Below are 22,704 nucleotides of genomic sequence, written 5' to 3' on the forward strand. Positions count from 1 at the left end.
GATGCGTCACTATAAATGACAAACTCTTTACCTGATTCGGGTTTCTTTTCTAATTCTTTGTCATCAAGTACATACGCAAGGTATGCTTCGCACCCTTTTCTTACATATTTCTGTGCCAACATTGCTGATATTACAGCTGGCATCCCCTCCAAGTCCGCAGACTCAATTCGGACTACTTCGTTATTTGCGCACCTCAAATCAATAGTCTTGCTCTTGCAATTCACAATCGCATCATGCGCGGTCAACCAATCCAAACCAAGGATAACATCAAATTCATCAAACGGCAAAAGCATCAAGTCCGCCGGAAAACAGGAACCTCGAATTTCCAGGGGACATATCTTACACACTTTGTCGACAAGCACGTAATGACCCAAGGGATTTGACACCCGAATTACAAACTCAGTAGACTCAATAGGTAAAGTCTTACTGGATGCTAAGGTTTCACATATGTAAGAATGAGTAGAACCGGGGTCAATCAAAGCAATTACATTAGTATCAAAGAGAGTGAATGTACCGGTAATAACATCAGGCGAAGAAGCATCCTCGCGGGCACGTATAGCATAAGCTCTAGCAGGCGCACGAGCTTTGGATCTGGTTATATCATCTCTAGATCCTCTCTGACCACCACTAGCATTGCCCGTATTTCCAGATGGTCTACCTCGAGCAGTGGTAGCACCCGGTTTCCCACTCTGATTTTCATTCTGTTCAAACAACCTCGGGCAATCTTTAATGAAGTGGTCAACTGATCCGCACTTGTAACAGGAGCGGTCAGGGAATCTACAACTCCCCGAATGCCATTTACCGCAATATCGACATTTCGTTCTATCTCGACGTTCATTCCCAACACTGGCGACCGAAGTGCCTCGTGTACCCACAGGGGGTCGATCACGATCTCGTCTAAAAAGGCCCGAAGTGCCTCTAAACTGGCCCGCATCATCTCGAAATCTCTTCGATGTCTGTTGAAGAGACCTTCCCGAGGATCTTTTACGAAACTCTCCAGTTCCCTCATCAACTCTTTGCTTTTCTTTTCTAAGCTCTTCGGCTTTACAAGCTCGTTCAACAAGTACCACGAACTCTCGTATTTCAAGAACGCCAACGAACATTTTTATATCTTCATTCAGCCCATCCTCGAAGCGTTTACACATAATAGCTTCGGACGAAACACATTCCCGAGCGTATTTGCTAAGTCTAACAAATTTTCGCTCGTAATCAGTAACCGACATGGAGCCTTGCTTAAGCTCAAGAAATTCCTTCCGTTTTTGATCAACAAATCTCTGACTGATATACTTTTTCCGAAACTTAGTTTGGAAAAACTCCCAAGTTACTTGCTCTCGGGGCACAACAGAAGTCAGAGTACTCCACCAATAGTAGGCAGAATCACGTAGCAAGGAGATAGCACACTTTAGGCATTCATCGGGTGTACAAGATAGCTCATCGAGTACCCGGATAGTGTTGTCCAGCCAAAATTCAGCTTGCTCGGCATCATCGCTATCCATAGCCTTAAATTCAGTAGCCCCATGTTTTCGGATTCTGTCAACTGGGGGCTTATTTGACCTTATTTGGTCCGTTACCGGTGGTATTGTAGGTGCGGGGGTAGTATTTGTCGGGAATGGAGGTTGTGGAACAGCCATATTAGTTCGAATGTATTGGTTGAACCAATCATTCATCACGCTATAGAATGCTTGTCTAGCTTCATCATTCGGATTACTAGCATTAGGTTGAGAGTCTGCCGGCACTGTCCCTTGTGCGGGAGCAGGCGCTACACTCTCAAGATCATCAGCTACCTCTCGGTCACGATCGGGATCCATTACTATAAACACATTTACAATTGTCAGAAATCACCACACTATCAAGTAATCACATAAAATGGCATGTATAGCTAGACCCAACACATTACGGTAGTCCTAGAATCGACTAAACCGTAGCTCTGATACCAATTTAATGTAACACCCCGAACCCGAGACCGACACCGGAGTCGGACACGAGATGTTAACAAACTTTGAAAAATTTTTCCAGACACTGCCCAGTCTGAGTACTAGTCGCTTCAAAAATCATATCTTGAGTTTCACAACTCGAAAATCAGTTTTGTGATTTTTCCCTGAAACTAGACTCATGTCCCCACCTATGTATTTTTTTCTATAATTTTTGGACAGGCCAATTAGTGCAGTTTATTAGTCAAAGTCTCCCATGTTACAGGGGTCGACTACACTGACCTTTTCCCATTACGACTTGGATATCTCTCTGCACAGAGCTTCAATACTGATGCCGTTTGTTTCTATGGAAACTAGACTCAGAGAGGAATCCATACATATATGGTATGACCCCTAATTATCTCTGGTAAATTTATGGTGAATTTCCAAAGTCGGAACAGGGAATCCAGAAACTGTTCTGGCCCTGTTCCACAAGAACCTGAACATCTCTTACTGTACTGTTCATATGATTGTTTCGTTACTTTCATATGAAAGTAGATTCATCAAGGTTCGATTAAATAATTTATTCACTATTTAATTCCACTCCTACGAATTCTTGTGATTTTTCCAATCCACACCACTGCTGCTGTCAGCCTCTGTTTTCAAAGTAAACCTTACCTATTTTCGGGGTTTCATGGACCAACTAGGGCCTTGTCATACATATGCCCACATATGATCATACTTAGCCATTCCAATGGCTGATCATTTGCTCAACACTTCCATTCCAACTATAGTTACATCATGAAACCATCTATACATTCATAAACACGAATGGTCTAATGCCATACTCCACTTCTACAAGCCATTTTCGCATGGCTGTACACTTATACATTTCATAAAGTACTCGAAAAACAACAATGGGTAGTCCTATACATGCCATATCAAAATTCAACCAAAATAGTACCCAAAAGAGCCTTTGATAATGTGGGCGACTTCGACTTCAAGATCCCGAGTCCGATAGCTGGAGAACCAAAAATCTATAAAACAGAGGAGCAGTGTAACGAGTAAGCAATTTATGCTTAGTAAGTTTTGAGCAAGGAATTCCAGCATAAACAAAGAATAACACACATTTAGCTAAACGGAATATTTCATAATACGCAATTTACCGATATCAAACTTGCTTCACAACATTAACAACCCTTATGTACATACACAATAGACTAACTTAGCCGAAGGCCGGTAGCTCGTTTATCAACTGAGCGAACATTTATTTGTAAGGGCTCGATTAAATTCAACACATACGTAACATATCCCCATATTGGGATGTTTTTCGAGTATTCGCTGGAATTTTACAGCAAGCTCATTCATTACCAAATCACGTACCTTCGGGATTTAACCGGATATAGCTCCTCGTTCAAATGCCTTCGGGACATAGCCCGGTTTTAGTAACTCACACAATGCCTTCGGGACATAACCCGGATTTAATAACTCGCACGAATGCCTTCGGGACTTAACCCGGATTTAGTATCTCGCACAAAGGCCTTCGGGGCTTAACCCGGAATTTGTATCTCGCACAAATGCCTTCGGATCTTAGTCCGGATATATTCACTTAGCACAAAGCCTTCGGGACTTAGCCCGGACAGCATTCAATTAATCATGCACATCTAACAATAATTCATGGCACATTCATATTTCATTTTCATTTGCGAAACTCAAACACAAGGCACATATCGTCCTTGCACATTCGGCTCAATAGCCTCACATAGAGCATGATTTAATCACATCGTAATTTAAGCTCTCTTACTCAAGAACTTACCTCGGGTGTTGTCGAACGATTCCGCTAGCTATTCAACCACTTTTTCCTTCCCTTTATCGGATTTATTTCCCCTTTGCTCTTGAGCTTAATTAAACAAATAAATTGATTTCATCATTTAGGCATCAAAAAGATGAACACAAGGCACTTAGCCCATATTTATACATTAGACATTAAAGTCTCATACATGCAAAAATCATGCATCAACACAACATATTAGCTAATTTCTTTCCCCTTGGCCGAATATGCATGTCTATTTTTGGGGTCGATTTCAACACTTAATACACACATATACACACTAGTAAAGCATCCTCCCCCTTTTCATCAATTTAACACATGCATTGCTCATTAACATGCAAAGTTACATTCGGCCTTAGCACACATCTTGCTAGCCGATTCTTCTCCATTTAGCAACCAATGCACATATGTGCTCACACAAAAATGCTAAAAAGGAGGTTCAAGAATCATCAAGCCATCATCACATGCATCATTAACAAGCTTCATATTTTGCATGCAATGGCATTAACACAACCTCCACCTAGGCCGAATCTTAACTCATCCTCATGCCTCATCACCACAACATCAAACACCAACCAAGAATGATGCATCCATGGTCAAGTGCCATTTCCATCACATAGCAAGATTTAGACCATGGGCTAGGTAGAACTCAAGCTAACAACTAAAACATGCATGCATCTCATGGAACATCATCAAACATACCTTAGCCTAGCTACATGCATGGCCGAATCTCTTCACCTTTCTTCTTCTTTCCTCCTTAAAATTTTTGGCCAAGGATGAACCAAAGGATGAGAAATTTTTTTCTTTGTTTTTCTTTCTAATTTAGGCTAAATGAAGGTGAGAAAAGGATGAACAAAGATCTTCTCCTCTCTTTTCTTTAGCTCACGGCAATGGGGGGGGCAAAAGAATCAACTACACACTTTTTTTTTGTGTATTCATCATACTCCTTTTCATTATTTAATTTCCATGCCTATTATTTTATTTTTTTCCACCCATGATGCACCAACAAAACATGTCTATGACATGTCTTGGCCATCAAACTTGGTCTACCATGCTTGTCAGGGCCGGCCACTACTAGTAGGGGGGGAATTTGACATGCAAGTCCCCCCTTTGTCCACATGCACTAATAGGTCCTCACACATTGACCTATCACATTTTAGAATTTTCTCACATAAGTCCTATTGACTAAATTCACATGAAATCAACCAAATTGAAGCTTGAAATTTTCACACATTCATAATTACATATTCTAGACAATAAGTATCACATTCAAACATTTTGGTGACTCGGTTTAGCGGTCCCAAAACCACTTCCCGACTAGGGTCAACTTTGGGCTGTCACACAAAGGTCCTTTATTGTTGCTTGAACATGGCTCATGTAGGTTCTTCGAACTTATTTCCTGCAAAGTAGGTTGCACCACATGGTCAGTTTGAGTAGAATGATTTATACAACCACCTCCAAGTTTTGATGTGTTACTTGTATTACGAGCTTCAAGGGTGATTGTTTCATCTCCCACATAAAGTGTGAGTTCACCTGCACCAACATCAATTATTGTTTTAGCGGTTGCTAAAAAGGGCCTCCCTAAAATTAAAGGAACGTTACTATCCTCCTCTATGTCTAGAACAATGAAATCAACTGGGAATGTCAATTTTAACGAATACATCTTCAATAATCCCCCTAGAAAATTTGATTGTTTTATTGGCAAATTGAATACTCATCCTAACTTATTTGGGTTTCCCAAGACCTAGTTGCTTAAACATTTTGTAAGGCATAACATTGATATTAGTTCCTAAATCAGCCAAAGCATTATTAACATCAAGGCTACCAATTAAACAGGGAATCATAAAACTCCCTGGATCTTTTAGTTTGTTTGCCAGCTTATTCTGTAGTATGGCTGAGCAAACCGCATTTAGCTCTACATGCGACGCCTCATCCAACTTCCACTTATTTGTTAAAAGTTCCTTTATGAATTTGACTGCATTTGACATCTGCGAAAGAGCTTCAATAAACGGTAAGTTAATATGTAACTTCTTTAATAATTTAAGGAATTTACCGAATTGTTCATCTGTGCGGTCTTTCCTTGTCGCATTGGGATATGGCACACGAGGTTTGTACTATTTACTTACCAGTTTCGGGTCATTGTGGTCCACTTCACCTTTACCTTTACTTACCACAGTTTCTTGCCTCGGTTCTGGTTCAGGTGCAACTAACCCTTTCTTATCTTGAATGGTAATTACATTGAGTTGCTCTCTTGGGTTAGATTTAGTGTTACTCGGTAGGCTACCTTGTGGTCATTCAGATATCAATTTAGCGAGCTGACCTATCTGAGTTTCGAGCCCTTGGATCAATGCTTGTTGATTCTTAAGTGCTGTCTCGGTATTCTAAAAACCTTTTTCTGACACCAAGATGAATTTTGTTAGCATCTCCTCAAGGTTCAGCTTTTTCTCTTGTTGGTAGGGTGGTTGTTGGAAGCCTAGAGGTGGTGGTCTCTGATTCCCTTGGCCTCCCCATAAGAAATTTGGGTGGTTCCTCCAACCTGCATTATAAGTATTACTATAAGGATTATTTTGAGATCGAGGATTATTACCCATGTAATTTAACTGCTCCTTCTCCATGTTGTGGCCATAAGGTGGGTATTTTGAATTGCTTAATCCACCTCCACTTACTTCGCACTGCATTACTGGGTGAACCTATGAAGAACCAAGAAAATCGTCAATTTTTCTATTCAAAAGTTCTACCTAATTAGAGAGTATGGTGACCGAATCGATGTTAAAAACACCGGCTATTTTCGTTGGCTTTGTCCTCATGACTTGCCACTGATAATTATTCAGTGACATCTCTTCTATAAATTCATAAGCATCCTCAGTTGTCTTATTATTGATAGTTCCACCAGCAACTGGGTCGATCATCTGTCGAGTCGAATGATTCAGGCCATTATGAAACGTTTGAACATATAGCCAGAGTGGTAACCCATGGTAAGAGCACCTTCTCAACAGATCCTTGTATCTCTCCCATGCATCGTAGAGTGTTTCTAAATCCATCTGCACAAAAGAGGAGATATCATTACGTAATTTGACTGTTTTGGCCAGCGGAAAATATTTTAATAAAAACTTTTCGGTCATTTGTTCCCAAGTAGTGATTGACCCTCGTGGTAATGAGTTCAACCATCGTTTAGCCTTATTCCTCAACGAAAAGGGAAACAACCGAAGGCGAATGGCATCATCAGAAACACCATTGATTTTAAAAGCTTCACAAAAGTCTAAGAAATTTTCCAACTGAGCGTTGGGATCCTCGTCTTGCAAATCATCAAACTGAACAAACTGTTGGATCATTTGAATGGTGTTAGGTTTCAGTTCAAAATTATTTGCAGCAACAGCAGGCCTAACTATGCTCGATTCAGTTCCTGTTAAAGAAGGTTTAGCATAATCATACATAGTACGTGGAGCAGGATTCTAATTAGAAGTAATTGCAGGAGGTAGCGGATTTTCTTGGTTTTCAGCCATCTCCTCGGTTGTGGTTGAAGTATCGTCCTCTTGCTCTTCCTCTATGTACCGTAAGCTTCACCTTATTTCTCTTTGGTTTATGTGAACTGTTCGATCGATCTCACTATCAAATAGTAATGCTCCCGACGGGTTTCTTCTAGTCATACACTATAAAAACCTTCTAGGAACGAATAAAAGAAAAATTAGAAAAGAATATAAAAATTTAAATTGCAAATAAAGTAGAATGGCTAAAGTAATTAAAATTAAGTGTTCCTAATATCCTAGTTCCCTGACAACGGCGCCAAAAACTTGGTACGTGATATTCGCGACAGGGTTTAAAAATTTATAATTAATCATTCTTGAAACTAACTATTATCACGATGAAGGCAAGTGTAACCTATCGAACAGTAGTATAGCTTTAGCAAGACTGAATTGTCGAACCCAAAGGAACCAAGAGTACTAGTAATTACTTTCTTTTTATTATCTAGCCTAAAAATTAAAGGATTTGTTTATCTAAACTAATTAACTAAACTAAGAATGCACAGAGAGAAATTGGGGAAAAGCTTTTGGGAAAATTTGATTGATTAAGACAATACCCAAGGAAAAATCCACCTAGACTTCACTTGTTATTTGAATCTAAATCAGACAATTTATTCATTTGACTTGATCTGTAGAAATCCATAAGTTATATTATTATCTCTCTCGAGACTAATAACGCCTAACCGTAGGTTGATTTAATTGAAATCTCTTTCTAATTAACGCTCTAGTGTTGCATTAACTCGATCTATAGATCCCCTTATTAGGTTTCACCCTAATCCAGCAAAATCTTATCACCCTATCTCTAGGCGTGCAATCAACTCCGCTTAAATACGAAAAATTTACTCTTAGACAAGGTCTTTTCCTCCTCTAAATAAGAGCATTAACTTGAATCAATATCCTGGAATTTTAAAACAAGAATTAAGAACACATAATTAAGAATAAGTCAAGTTTATCATATAATTCAGATAATAGTAACAAGATTTGTCTTAGGTTTCATTCCCCTTAGGTATTTAAGGGGTTTTGTTCATAATTATAAAAGAAAACATCTCAGAAGAATAATTAATACAAAACATAAAGAAAACCCAAAACCCCTGAATGGAAATTGAAGGGAGATCTTCAATCTTGACGATGAATCCGGCTTTTGAGTTGGACCAATCGGCTTCCCTTGAGTAATTCCTTGCTTCCTACTCCGTGCGCCTGTTCTAAGTGCCTCATCCGGTGTCTAAATAGTCTTTAAAATGCCTAAGAGCCCTTAAAAGTGGTCTTTTCCGAGTAGGGCTATACTTAGGCTCGGCAGGGACACGCCCGTGTGCGATTACTGCAGCCCATGGTCAAGGCTGTTGAATAGGCACGGGTGTGTAGTCTACCCGTGTAAGTCGTGCTTCGATCCTGCCAAATGGACACGACTGTGTGACACGCCCATGTGAGGAAGTCCAGGCCGTGTTGATTTCCCATGTGGGTCTATTTTCTCCATTTTTGGCCCGTTTCTCGCTCTTTTTATCTCTCCTATGCTCACCTAAGAATAAAACATGAAATTAAAGGATTAGGAGCATCGAATTCACCAAATCTAAGGAGAAACCATCCATAAATGTGCTAAGCATGGGATAAAAATATGTATAAATCACGGTTTATCAGAGATTTTCTAGGAGTTTGAGATTGGGAAGAGTTGTAGCCGAAATAGGTAGCTTGTTGGTGCAAAATTCGGCTAAGGGGTTGGGATGGGCATTTTCTGAAAATGGTGTTTGAGTAGGGGCTGAATTTCGTCTAGGCATTTTAAGGTTTTTGAGTTTTTGGCTCCTTTTCTCTCTAGTGCCTATTTCTGTGGTAATCACTTGTGTTTCTTTGGGATTTGTTTAGTACAAGTCTTTTGTGCTGAATTGTAAGTGTTAATATACCGAAAGTCTTGTATCGTTTCTTCTCAAACTTTTTCTTTGTTCTTAGTTTCAAAAGCTGACGAATCACTCATTACCCGAATATCGGTTGGCTATTCCTTTCTTTTCTAGCCGAACTTTTTATTCTCTTATTCTCAGCATTTCTTCTCTTGTTTCTAAAGTTTGATTAAGCCGAACTCAACTTCTTTTTTTTCCCCTTTCATTGTTCTTTTCTTTTCAAGATAGCCGAATGCTCTTCGTTCCTAACCGTTTCTTCATCTCTTCGATTTTTGGATAAGTGGTTACTCAAACCGAATCTTGGTTGGCTTCGTTCTTCATGCTCGATTTTTTGTATCTCTTGGGCCGAAGGGAAATTTTCTCTTTGTTTGCTGTAAGGATAAGTTCTTCTAACACTTTCTTTTTCATTCGAATGTTGCTAGGGACACGTTTTCCTTAACCAAGGTGTAGGCCGATTACTTTTCCCCTATAAGGGATCTTTCGATTCGTGGTAAGTGTTTTAAGCATAGTTTATATATTCTTTTGGGATTGTAGATTCTTATGTGTCGGCTAACAGTTTTTGTGAAGGTAATATCATTGAAAAGAATACGGGGTTTTGGGGGCTAGAGGTGGTTGCGGTTGCTGATTGGTAAGTAGCGTTAGTTTGATTAAAACGTTTCAATATTATGGTGATGGATTAACGAGGGTTTGAGACTATTGATGGGTTGTTGTTTCATAAGTGTTTAATTTGAGAAGCGTTTCAACTACAATCTATAGCAGGTGTGTAACTGTACACCGTAAATCGTTACTGTTAGAAAATCATAATAGGTGTGTATTTACACCCCTATTTTACTACGAATCTGTAAAAGCCGAATAGCCGAAACTTCTACATTTGAAGCTCACGAGCACGCAAGTGCTCGTGGGCAAATCAAGCTCACAAATCATGGGCGACAGACAGTAGAGGCCGCCACGAGCGTTCTCGTTAGTTTGGGCCGTTATGGACCTCGTTGGGCAGAGATGAGCCGTGTAGGCTCGTGGGCCCCACACGGATGGAATTTACGGTAAGTGTCAGATAATGGAGTAGGCTATGGTGATCGCATAGTCGCTACTGGATTTGGGCTAAATGGGCCACACGAGCGTGTGGGCCCACTTGGGCCGACTAATGAGCCTTAGGCCCATTTATACTATTTTGGCCAAATGGGCTATCTGAGTCATTCGAGACGACTGTAGACCTTTTAAAAGGTCTTTATCTGTACTAAGACCCTAAAATAGGTTAAATGGCAAAAATACCCCTAAAGGGTAAAATTATTATTTCACCCTTAATCGATGAAATGACTATTATACCCCTAGTGGTAGGTTAATTGATGTGTGCATGACAATTATATGACTGGTTTGAGTATGACATACTACATTCACGTAATATTTATGACACGACATACTGTATGGGGTTGGGTTTATGATTTGGAGGAAGTACTGTATTAGTGGCTTTGCCACGTAATTACCGCCCTGGTGGCTTTGCCACGTTTACTGTTATTAGCAGCTTTGCTGCGTTACTGTTAGTAGCTTCGCTACGATGTTGGTGTGTTGGTCGGGTGGGTTGATTTAATCCCCACATGGTGTGTTGGTTGGTACGGGTGGTGTTGGTTGGATTGGGGTGGGTTACATGACTGCACTGTACTGATACTGAAATGGGCTTAGTCCCACACTGTTACAGTATAGGGCTAAGGCTTAGACTGTACTGATACTGAATAGGGCCCAAGCCCAGACTGTTACTGCGTGCACTATTTACTGTTTGATCGATAGGGGATTACACACTGAGTTTTCGTAAACTTACCTTTTTTCTTTTCAACTATGCAGGTAATCTCTAGCCTTATGCGATTTGGTGCTGCGAGAGACTCGGAGGTGGCCACACGATTGCTGATGTTCTACATATAACTTTATTTCTTTAAGTTTCATTTTAGGGTTTTGTTTATGTAATAAGGCCAATGGTGGTTTTAAGTTTTAATTGGGCTTTTGAATTTCTATTCTAAACTGCTAGTCTAGGGAAAACGGGTTTTCAAATCGTCACTGTTTTCTAATGAACATGAGCTTTCAACAACAAAGTTTTCAAGATGCTTCCACGATTTAGATTGTATAATATACCAAAGTCTAAGTAAATTGGTAAAGGTTTTGACAAGAACCATTTTTAAATGACATAAAAAGATTTATACTCAAGAACGGGTTTTTACTTAAGAGGTTTACTTATAGAAAACACTTTTATGTGACATGCCAAATTCGGCCATAACGTCTAGGCCGGGTTTGGGGTGTTTTTGGTGCAGCCATTGAAAGCCCTTTAAGAAGCGAAGAAGAAGACGATGCCGCAGTCACCACTAGAGGTTTACCAAACCACCGATCAAACCAGTAATAGCAACGTTGGGAAAGGTGGCCAAGATGCCCATAGATCTGACATTGAGATCAGCCTCGATTTCTCCGACCGTGACCACCGTAAAACCCCTGACCACTATGTAAGAAAGAACTAAGCGAGCAAGAGTTAGGCATGAACAAAAGAGTTGTCAGCGAGGGAGAGCCAGACATTGATAAAGGAGTCGATGGAGGGGGATGAACCATATTGGCCTGAAGAGTAGTTTTCAAAACAAACTTCTTTTGTTCGTATTCACATTCCAACAACACATCAACAAGTCGATCCATCTAGATAGGTTCTGGCGAAAATGACGCAAGAGTAAGAACCGATTCAAAATTAGCGGAAAGACCCACAAGCACTATTTCAACTTGTTCAACACTCAAAACAAAAGTGTCCAAACGTACCAAAATAGATCACACACACTCTTTATTTTTGCCAGAAATTCTTTAACAGACATATGACCTTTCTTCAACGAATGTAGGTCATGCTTTAATCTGGAAATCTTCGCACTGGAGGCAGCGACAAATAGGTGAGTGGCTTTGCTCCATACTTCCTGAGCGGTATTAGCACCTGTAAAATAGGACAAAATATTGCCACTGATTGTGGATAATAGCCAAAAGGCAAGAAGTTTATCTTGCTGATGGAAAGACAAAATCCAATTTAGTAACTAACATCCCTTCTTGATCCGGCATAAATCGATACGGAGTCAGAAGAGTGCTATTGACGTAGTCGATAAGTCTATAACAATCAATAATCAACCTTAACTGATGTTTCCATTGAACAAACGTGTCTTCTCTAAGTTTTATTATTTCATGGCGAGGGAACGACTGAACAACACGATAGTGTCTATCGCCATCAGGAAAATAAGATGAGGAAGAGCTGTGGACAGGAGCAGAAGTCGTCATGGACACTACATTTGCAGATACTTTGGGTGGAGTGGCAGCCATGGAGCACAGTGAAAATTAGCTCAACTGTTGGCGACTGATACCATGAAAGAATCTCATAACAATAAGAAATGAACACACTAATTTCTTATGATTAACCTTGAGATAATTGCTTGATTGATTGAGAACTTGAGAGGAAAATTTATACACATACAAGTAAAAGTAAACTGCTACTAACCAACCTAGCTAATTAACGGAATATGTTACAACATACTCTAATACCAAATGAGCAACTGTTAGCATAGGTAGGTAGGCATTGAAATATGTCATGTGTGGTCTTCCTTGTGTCTTAGATTGTCTTGTTCTGACATTACAATCTCGATACTAACTAATAAGTGAACCCGCATGTCATATGGGTAGTTAGTCCAAGATTTTCAAGGAGGGTTTTGAGGGGTTCGCATGAGTTGGAGTTTAACAAAATTCTTTTTTGCTTCGTTTTCTAGAGGAATTAGACTGTGAGATGCTGGTGATGGAAAAGGTTCTTGACACCACGACAAGCCAAAAAATTGCCCAAACCTTGGCAATTCCATGAAAGGAATGCTAGTCAAGAGAGAAGGAAAACCGAAAGCCAAGGCAAAACAACCAAGACGGAGGAAACAGTTAAGTCGGTCCAGCAAGTAAATCCATAAACTATATATCATAGAGCAGTTCAAGCAAGAAATCTCATGTAAAGAAAATGAGCAGCAGAACCCAATATGCATTTGATATTTGTTTAAGAAAACCATCCGTCATAAAGCTCAAATGCAAAAATCAGCATATAAACGAGCATTAAAGGAAAACAAAGCAACTCAGGGAGCTTAGTGAAAGGGGAACCATTCGGGCAAAGCATTATGTGCTGAGTGCGAGCTGGTAGAAAACCATAAAGCACGTGCGATAAAGCAGGGGATCGACCAGAGAACCAAGTCTCAACCGTAGACAGACCAAAGATAAAACCATCAGTAGGAAGTCGAGATCCAGAGAAGGAGCCGGGTGGACTGATTGAAGTGTGAAGAAGTTCTTTCAAGCCTATTGCCCAACACTTGGTGTGCACGCAGAAAACAGAAGAGAAAACCCCAAATTGGAAGACCATGACAGAAGAGAAAACAGATTTAATGAAGGACCGTAGCAGACAATCACGAGAGCGCTATGTCCCCCCCCCCTATTTCTGTTCGTCAAAACAGTAGAAGAAAATCCTAAGATGAGAGCTCGCACAAGGAACCCTCGCGAGAGAACGCTATGTCTCTTTTTCTGCATTTTGTTCTCTAAAACAGTATAACAAATAATACTGTATTTTACTTCTCTGTCGTTACTTTAAATAAGTGGTCTTTTTCAGGAAATATAACACAGTCGTTACAAATTAATGTAGTGCATGCTTTTAACTTTTTATTGGCTAGTGATTCTTGAGAAAGGAATTGATCTCCTTTAGCATGAAATAGAATGCCACTAAAGATCATCTTTGGCCCTGTTTAAGTTGGTTAATTTACTTTTCCATTTCCATCGAGTAGAAAAGATACAGCTCAATGAAACGAATGCATCATGTTGTGAAAGAAAATCTCCCTGTCCGCAGTCATACAAAATTCCTGACAATTTCCATTCATTGAAATATGGATTCATTTTTTGTCTAATTTGTATAAATCTAGGGAAAGGCTGTTGTTCTGAGCAGTGAAGAATGAAGATTCTAAATTTCTCTAATGTAAAGATCCAAACACAATTATAGAACGGAATGATATTGTGAAACCTAGCAAATGTTTAAATGTATGGAAAGTTACAAAGGAGAAACTCAACATAAGAATTCCTCCAGGGAAATGTCCGTTGGAACCTCGTATCCGAAAACCATCGAATAATCATCCAACTCATCGGACGTAAACTTTGGCATTCTCCAGCTCTTTGCAACATCGGAGTCATGTCCAGTCATTAGAAGCTCCAACACCTGAGAAGTGGAAGCATTAATTTAATGTCATCCAAATGCACTGCCTGACCTGAAAATTTTCTACAGAACATATTTTAAGTACCTCGCTCATTGATGGACGCCATACTGCTGATTGCCTCACGCAATAGCAAGCTGTTAGAACTGATCTATGCATTTGATCCTCATCATATTTACCTTCCAGTTTCGGATCAGCTAGTTCAGTGATGTTCCCAGATTCCATAAATGGCTTTGCCTATACATGAAAATCATTTCAATACGTAGTGGATGCAATATGGCTTAGAGCAACAATGGAAACAGAGTGGGGAATTATGTAGGTAATTTAGACTAAGACAGGATATTCATTTCAATAGCTTGGAAGTCTGCAGATCTGCGATGTGCATACCCATAAGAGGAGGTTTTTCTTTGACGAATCCACTGGCCGGCGACCAGTGATGATCTCGAGGAGAAGAACCCCAAATGCAAAAACATCTGTTTTCTCATCCACGATTCCATGCATGAAATACTCCGGTGCTAGGTACCCAAATGTTCCTTCTATTGGTACCACAGCATGGTGAGTCCATTTGTTAGGGAGCCATTTAGCAAGGCCAAAATCAGTGATCTACAAAGAGATGAAAATCATAGTTACATTCAGATAAAAAGAACCCATATATTTTACTTTTCCTAAACATTTCTGTAAGTTGTCTGTTGATCCACCTGCGGTTCGTAATCTGGTCCAAGAAGGACATTAGAAGCTTTTATGTCACGGTGTATTATTCGGTGTTTGCAGCATTTGTGCAGATAATGAAGACCTCTAGCAACTCCAAGGGCAATCTTGTATCTCACCGGCCAATCCAGAACCACATTTGTTTTACCTAAGTAGTCTCCCAATGGAAAGAGAACCAATTAAGAAGTTGAATCACAAAATAGAATCTCTTGCTCACATTGCAATTTATCCGGAATAGGCAGCTGTTGTTTCTTACCATGCAAGGCAGAGGCCAGAGTTCCTTTCTCGGAGAAGTTGAAAATCAAATAAAGTCCATTTTCCACGCAACAGCCAACTAAGGTTGCAGTATTGGGGTGGCAAACATGTCCGATTGTGCCCAACTCAGTAAGGAATTCTCTCTCTTTGTTTTCATCCCTGTTGTCCTTGCCCAACCTCTTCACTGCAACAGCTCTTCCATCAGAAAGGTCACCCCTGTAAACTTCTGAATACCCGCCTCGACCAACTATATTTTCTGATACATTCATGAGAATCTTGAACTCAAACATCTCGATTTCATGAACAAATGACTACAACAGTTATTTTCCGAGAAGTAACTGTATCGTTTTGTTCTTTTACCTGGATGGAAGTTGTTTGTAGCAGTTGAGATCTCCTCAAAGCTAAAGCACTTCATCAAAGGCTGCGCCTTTTGTTTATTGGATAAATTGGTATTTCTTTTCCTTAGTGGAGACCTAAAGACCATTGAGACAAATTTGTAAGGTGACATCTGTTTCTTTATAAATGATTGCCCTTTAAACTTTGGCGGGTGAGGAGGGGATCCGGACATTGTTGAGTCCCAAAAACTAGAGTTATCATCTTCTGTGCTATTTGATTCTCCTAGAAGTGCATCTAGAACAGTTCTTGGTGAAGGCTTTTGCAATTTTCGTTTCGAGACAATGGAATTTTGAACAGGGGAGATAGATGCCTCTTCACTGTTATCACTCGTGTTAGACCATCTCATGCTCCATTGACCAGTTTCTGCAGAATCAAAACTTCAGATAGTAGGAAATGGAAATTTTATACTAATACAAGTCTGTTTTAGGAAGTAAACTGACCATCAAGATGTGCATATGTAGAATTTGAGTTTTGCAGTGGCCGCTTTGACTTCCCTATTGAAACCATTGCACAACCTTCGGGGGCATGCTCGAAACAGTAACTTGTAATTTTATGTGAAGTTCTAACCCAAAGAAAAAAGTTTGAAAAAAAAAAGGGAATATCAAACATCACAGAATATATAATAATTGAGTTTAAGTTCATCTAAGGCTTGTTTTATTTTCTCACTCTCTTGATCGTGTTCTGGAGCCAAGAAGAAGAAGAAAATTAGCTGAGATGGACTTTGCTTCCTCAATTAGTCCCCTTCTAACACTCGAGCTAAGTCTTACTTTTGCCTCCAAGTTTACCTGAACAAGGGTATTGCTTCTTATAAACTATAAATTTCAGAACATAAATTACAGAATATATATATTATGGCACTGAATGACAGGTTAAACTATCTGCAGAATTTATCTGAAAAAAAAGGGTTACCTGCTTAGACTGACACGTCCTTGCAAATTCTCCAAGCACCGATATAACATGAGCTTTCGCCTGCCGAAGTTTTGACTGATCGTTTCTTACCAATTTACACTTCTTCGGCTCCTCACCAACTGCATTTTAATACAGAAGCAAAATTGTATATATTTTAAACTAAAACCATGCTACACATCATGAACAAATGTGTTCAAGTCTCAACTATTCGAAAAAGAAAAAGAAAAAGAAAGACTATGTTAAACCTATGAAAATATGATTAATTTGAACTGGCAACCGAGAAAAGAAAAGAAAAATGTCTGATGTCGCAATTGGCATTGAACTTTGATATTGTAAGTTAACGAATGTACGAACCAAGAACATGTAGTGCAATAATGCCATCATTTGGACGAGCTAGGACTCTGATTGCCCATGACAAGAGTTCCTTGCTGTCATCTGGGTTTAATGAGATGCCAATGAGTATCTTAGCAGTTGAAGTCACCATTTCGCGACACTAGTTGGCCGAGAAGATCCAAGCAACTAAATATTTATCTACAGCAAAACTGAATATGGCGATTCATTATTTTTTAAAGATTCTCGTCGACTATAAAAGCTTGGAAAAAACTTATCTTAAGGACACGTGTAGTAGAAGCAACAGCATGATTAAGGTCAGTTAGAAAGTGTGTCCACATTGGATTATTCTTGTTAAAGAAGCATAAAAGCCTTTTAGAGATGGCAAGAGAAATGTGATTAATGCCATTGTTTCCTTTTCTTTCTTTTCTTTTTTTTTTGTTTTGTTCTTTTTTTCACTTTTATCTCTGAACTCGCAAGAGTTTTGGAAGTGAAAAATTCAATGCGACGGTTTGGTGCTTTCGGGTATAAGCAAAGGTGGTGGGCAATTGCATAGGCATTGGGTTTTGCTTTGTCTTGTTATATAAGCCAAAGATAAAAACTAGTAAAAAGATAGTATTACTTTGTTGGGATTTGGTAGAAGGGTCGTGGCACTCAAAAGAGCTCTTCACTTTATCATGAATGAAACGTCGAGAGGACACTAACGCTTTTCAACTTCCTCCCCTAGAATGAGAGAGAGTGATTGATTTCCAATGATGGCGCTTGCTTGGCCAGACTGATGATTACTATAATAATGGGAAATTTGCTAGATTTGTCTTAAAAGTATTACAAGGCAAAGCTTCGTGCCAAAGGAAGACCATACCACTCAGTGTCTATATTATATATATACTGCCACAATACAAAATGGATTGCTGATTTTGAAATTCATATCTTAAAATCTGCTCATGATTGCAAATGTTAAAATTCTAATCTTAAGTTTATTGGATCCGGGTATTTAAAAATATATTAATATTAAAAATGAAGTGTTTAATTTCGATATTGAACTAATTGATCTTTTTAAAAAAATTGAAGTAATTTAATCTTAATAAAATTTTAAAGTGAGCAACTAAGAATAATTAAGAATAATTAATCACAGCGTTAACGTTTCCTTCCAATTGTACATGATTTTGATTGTTATAGTAACAAATTTAATCCTCGGTGTTTATATATTTTGTGTAAAAATTGACAAAATACGTAAATATTGCGGGCTAAATTTATTTAATTAAGATAAATTTGACATAATGTGTAAAATTTGAAGGCTAAAGTTGTTATTTTACTAATAAAACATATGTACAATTAACGGAAAAGGTTAACATTCCTATTAATTATTCTTAATTTCTCACTTCTAAAATTAACAAAAATTAAATTAGTCTAATTTTAAAAAAAATTCAATTTACTAAACATCTAAAAAGAATCTTTTCACAAAAATAAAAGAATCTTTTCACAAAAATAAAGTGCACTTTAGAAGTTTTAATTTATATTCTCAGTTAACCAAAACAGCTACCACCTCAACCAATAATAATATTATAATTCTAATTTCATATAATTATAAATAATACAAAAGCCCTTTAATGTGTTTCAAATACAACTCACTTATAGAACGGGACATCGACATCATTATACATAGTTTGTTGTTCTTATATAGGTTAAATGCATCCTCCCAAAGCTTCATTCCCAACTCTACTATTTTTTTAATATATATGTAAGCTCTATCATTCTTTCTTATTTGTTTTGTTTTCTTTCAATTTTGTAACCTCGAGATATTGGAATATTATGACCATAAAAGTAAAACTTAGCAAAATATAGATGACCGATTGTCTAAATTGAGACATGAAAATTAAGATACAATCTTCATTTGTATTTTATATCTTCAAAGACAATTAAAAACAGTTAATTTAGGGGATTTTGTGAAAACAATCAAAAATAAAATCTTATAGAAATTTTGCTTATTTTCTGAGCATGATCTTTCGTCAGCTATCTATCACTATATATTTATATATATTAGTTAAGTACTTCAAAAACCCACCGAAAACCCAACCCCATATTACATGCAATATCCATCATATTTGCATTGTTACAAATAATAAGTATTTGTGCCGTCCTCCTCCACGATCAGCCATAGCCTCAACTTCAATTCCAAGTTTCATTAATGGCACCTTTTTCTTTCCTAATTCCTACCCCATCTCCATGGTATATTGAAAACTAGTAAGTAAGAAAGACGATAGGTGACAGACAACCTTTGCAAGAAAGAATGTTATCACGTTGGCATACAAGAGAAGGAAGCCTAGGGTTAGGCTTAGGATTTTCAAATTTTGCCATGTTTTCCATATAGATTTGATGATGAGGGATATCAACAAGTGAGGAGATAAAGAGGAGAAAACGGGGTGCAAAGAATGTCGGTTCACATAAACAGGCAGACAGCCGGAAAAGGGTAAGAGAAAGAGAAAGAGGAAGGTTGTTGTGAAGGTAGAGAAAGGCTAAGTGTAGAGAGTAAGTGCTTAAGGTTTTCAATAGGGAAGAAGATCCCTTTTTCATTGTTATGGAAGGCATTTATAGATGATATAACACCCCTAACCCGTATCCGTCGCCATAACAGGGTTACAAAGCATTGTCAGAGTTTACAGTTCAATTACAGTTAATTTATGTCATTTACTATTCATTTCCAAAAATCAATCACAATCAATCATAATGTCCCTTATATGGGTCCTCAAGGCCCAAATATACATATTAGAATCGAGTCTAGACAAAATTGGGATCACAAAAAAATTTTCGCGAAATCTCAAAATTTTTCTTAAGTGTAGGGGACACACACCCGTGTGGTCAGGCCGTATGGATCACATGGCCAATGACACGTTCGTGTCCTAGCCCGTGTCCTTACCCATGTAACTCTTTGACTTGGGTCATACGGCCAACCATACACCCATGTGTTAGGCCGTGTGGACAACTTAATTTTCAAAAATTAAGTCCAGGGATTACACGACCAAGACACACGCCCATGTGTTGGGCCATGTGTCTCACACGGCTGAGGCACACGCCTGTGTCTCTACTCGTGTGCTCAATTCTAAGCATTCTGTTTCTCAATTTCTAAGATGTTGGGGAGACATGGCCAAACCACACGCCCGTGCGCATGACTGTGTGTCACACACGGTTGAGACACACATCGTGTGCCTGCCTGTGTGGACAAAATAAGGTAATTTTTCAAGCCTTATTTCTCACCCTTTTTACCTTGCACCTACATCAACACCCCAACATATTTCCAAACCAAATTGACACTTATAATCCAAGCCAAATACAAATAGTATGTATGATACATTAACACATTTATATATTCAAATGTTTAACTTACCACAATTGCATTTACGTTTGTTTGCAAGTTTTACCAATTATTAACTCAATTTCATTCATCCTTTGGTTTATATGTCTTTTACCATTTAGCCATTTCAACACATCTCAACATGATATGGTCTTTTATGATTACATCAAAATACACTTTACACCAGCCATTCCAATGGCTAGTACAACCAAAATATTTCATCATTTATTCTAATTTAGCTTATACATGCCATTATACTAAATAAATTTACTATTTGTACCAAAACGAGTTGAAGGATAGTGTGATGATACTCTAACCGATTCCCAACCCTTTCGAGCTTCCAAGCACTATAAAACAGAAGAAAATAAAATAGAGTAAGCATTTTATGCTTAGTAAGTTCGTATAACAATAATTTGACTTACCAATCATGCTCAATTAATTAAACATGTATAACATGCATCCAAACATTTTTGATCAATTGCCTAAACACAAGCTCTCATGAAACAAGTTAGTTATATGATTCATATGTATATCAAGATAACAAAGATAAGCTCATCGTATAATAATTTCTAAGTATTTCAGGGATATTCAAAAAAATAAATCATATTAATCTCATGTTTTGTTTTAACAGAAGTTTTATCCTTGAATCATTGAAATATCGATGGATACCTGATAGTATACTCGAGGTATATAAATCAATCCAGGGGTACCCATAAGGGCACACAATCAAGAAGCACACTCTCGAGCCATATATCAGGATGCTCATATGAGATATGTAACAGAAAGCTTATTTGGCCTATATCAAGAAACTATAAGAGTCTATAACAGGAAGCTCATTGAGCTTAACAGGTAACTCCGAAGAGTTATTATCAGGGAGCTCTGGATAGCATAACAGGGAGTTCAAGCGAGCCATCCCAGAAAGCTCATAAGAGCCTATATCAGGACGCTTACGAAGAGCTACATTTGTGTCTACAATAAATACTGGATGACAACCGATCAAATCGTGTAACAGGAAGTTCACAAAGAGCTGCGGTAGTGCGCAACACATGCAGGATCACTATCGATCAGGATGCTTGCAGGAACTATATAACAAGATGCTCGAGAGGGCTTATAAAAGGATTGTTCGTTTGAGCTATATTCTGTCCACAACATATGCAGGACCGCATTCAATATGGAAATCATGTATCCATCGAATTTCATTACTCAAATGGAACTTAGCATTTTCATAAAATTATTTATCATGTAATTATTTCATACATTTTTAACATTTATATAATTCATATAAACACATACCACACTCAATTCAAGCATAAAAATTGTAACAGCCCGATTTTGGGCCTAGTCAGAATAGTGGTTTCAAGACCCCAAATTCAACGTAAGAAAATTTATTTTTATTATATTTTTATGGTCTACGATTTCATGAAATGATTTGGTAAATTTTTTTTTTGAAAATTTTGACGTTTGGGCACTCAATTTAGTCAAAAGGACTAAATCATAAAAAGTGAAAAAGTTGAGTTCTACATGCTAAAGGTGTCCAATTGTTATGAAATTTTAAATTGGAGGTCCTTACATGGTAATTAGACCATTGGTTAATTTGTTGGACTAAAATGGACATGAAATAGGTGAAATAGAATATTTTTAAGTTAGGGGCATTTTGGTTATTTAGTAATTAAAATGAATTAAAAACAAAATTAAAAGCCAATTTTTGTCCATCTTCAAGCTATGGCTGAAAATTGCATGGAGCGACCATGGCTAGATTTTTCAAGCTTCCAAGCTCGATTGTAAGTCCGTTCTTGCCCCATTTTTAATGATTTTTATGTTTTTGAAATCCTCGTAACAAGATCTACCTATTTCTACCATTTATTTGAGTTATGATGAGGGTATAGGGTTGAAACTATTATAAATTTGTGCATTTTGATGTTTAGTAGTAGATCATGCATGTTTATGGTTGGAGAAACAACTTTTGCTAAGTGATTTTCGATGAAAATGCTTAAAAGGACTTAATTGTAAAAGTTATAAAATATGTAGTAAAAGTGTGTTCTAGTGGCAATTGTGGGCTGTTATAGTTATGAAAATGTTTCGGATAGGCTTAAAGTGCAAAGAAATTTAATAAATTTCATTTTACGAGCCTAGGGACAAAAGTGTAAATGTGACAAAGTTTAGGGGCAAAAATGTAATTTTTCCATAATATGATTTGTGGGTCACAATGAATAATGTGACTAATAAATAAGCTAAATGTGATGTTTTAGATCAAGAAAAACGAGATTCGAACTTAGAACGAGGGAAATCAAAGAATATGACTATTATGTCCATTTGTCGTTTTTATGTCAAGGTAAGTTCGTAGGATAATAATAATGTAATGAATACTTGAATTT

The 22,704-nt window shown here is 38.0% G+C and overlaps 1 protein-coding gene and 1 non-coding gene across 3 annotated transcripts; one reads left to right on the forward strand and one right to left on the reverse strand.

Annotated features, from left to right (window-relative positions):
- Positions 1-6,708: 6,708 nt before the first annotated feature.
- On the forward strand, positions 6,709-6,815 carry LOC121226119 (small nucleolar RNA R71). The gene has a single exon (XR_005923996.1). It is a non-coding gene; the product is annotated as a small nucleolar RNA R71 (small nucleolar RNA).
- Positions 6,816-13,919: 7,104 nt separating this feature from the next.
- LOC107957110 (probable receptor-like serine/threonine-protein kinase At5g57670) lies at positions 13,920-17,221 on the reverse strand. 2 transcript variants are annotated; one of them, XM_041110276.1, is made up of 10 exons: positions 17,002-17,221; positions 16,648-16,766; positions 16,405-16,523; positions 16,179-16,300; positions 15,703-16,101; positions 15,344-15,598; positions 15,078-15,244; positions 14,767-14,982; positions 14,467-14,616; positions 13,920-14,384 (listed from the first exon to the last, which is right to left on the reverse strand). In XM_041110276.1, exons 1-10 carry the CDS (start codon positions 17,129-17,131, stop codon positions 14,235-14,237), a joined length of 1,827 nt encoding a protein of 608 aa, XP_040966210.1. In that variant the 5' UTR covers positions 17,132-17,221; the 3' UTR covers positions 13,920-14,234. The 2 variants fall into 2 exon arrangements, with proteins under 2 accessions (XP_040966210.1, XP_016748035.1); XM_016892546.2 differs by having other exon boundaries at positions 15,078-15,235; positions 17,002-17,219.
- Between the last annotated feature and the right edge of the window lie 5,483 nt (positions 17,222-22,704).

Source organism: Gossypium hirsutum, unplaced genomic scaffold (genome assembly GCF_007990345.1).
Source record: "Gossypium hirsutum isolate 1008001.06 unplaced genomic scaffold, Gossypium_hirsutum_v2.1 scaffold_27, whole genome shotgun sequence".
Taxonomy (NCBI): Eukaryota; Viridiplantae; Streptophyta; class Magnoliopsida; order Malvales; family Malvaceae; genus Gossypium; species Gossypium hirsutum.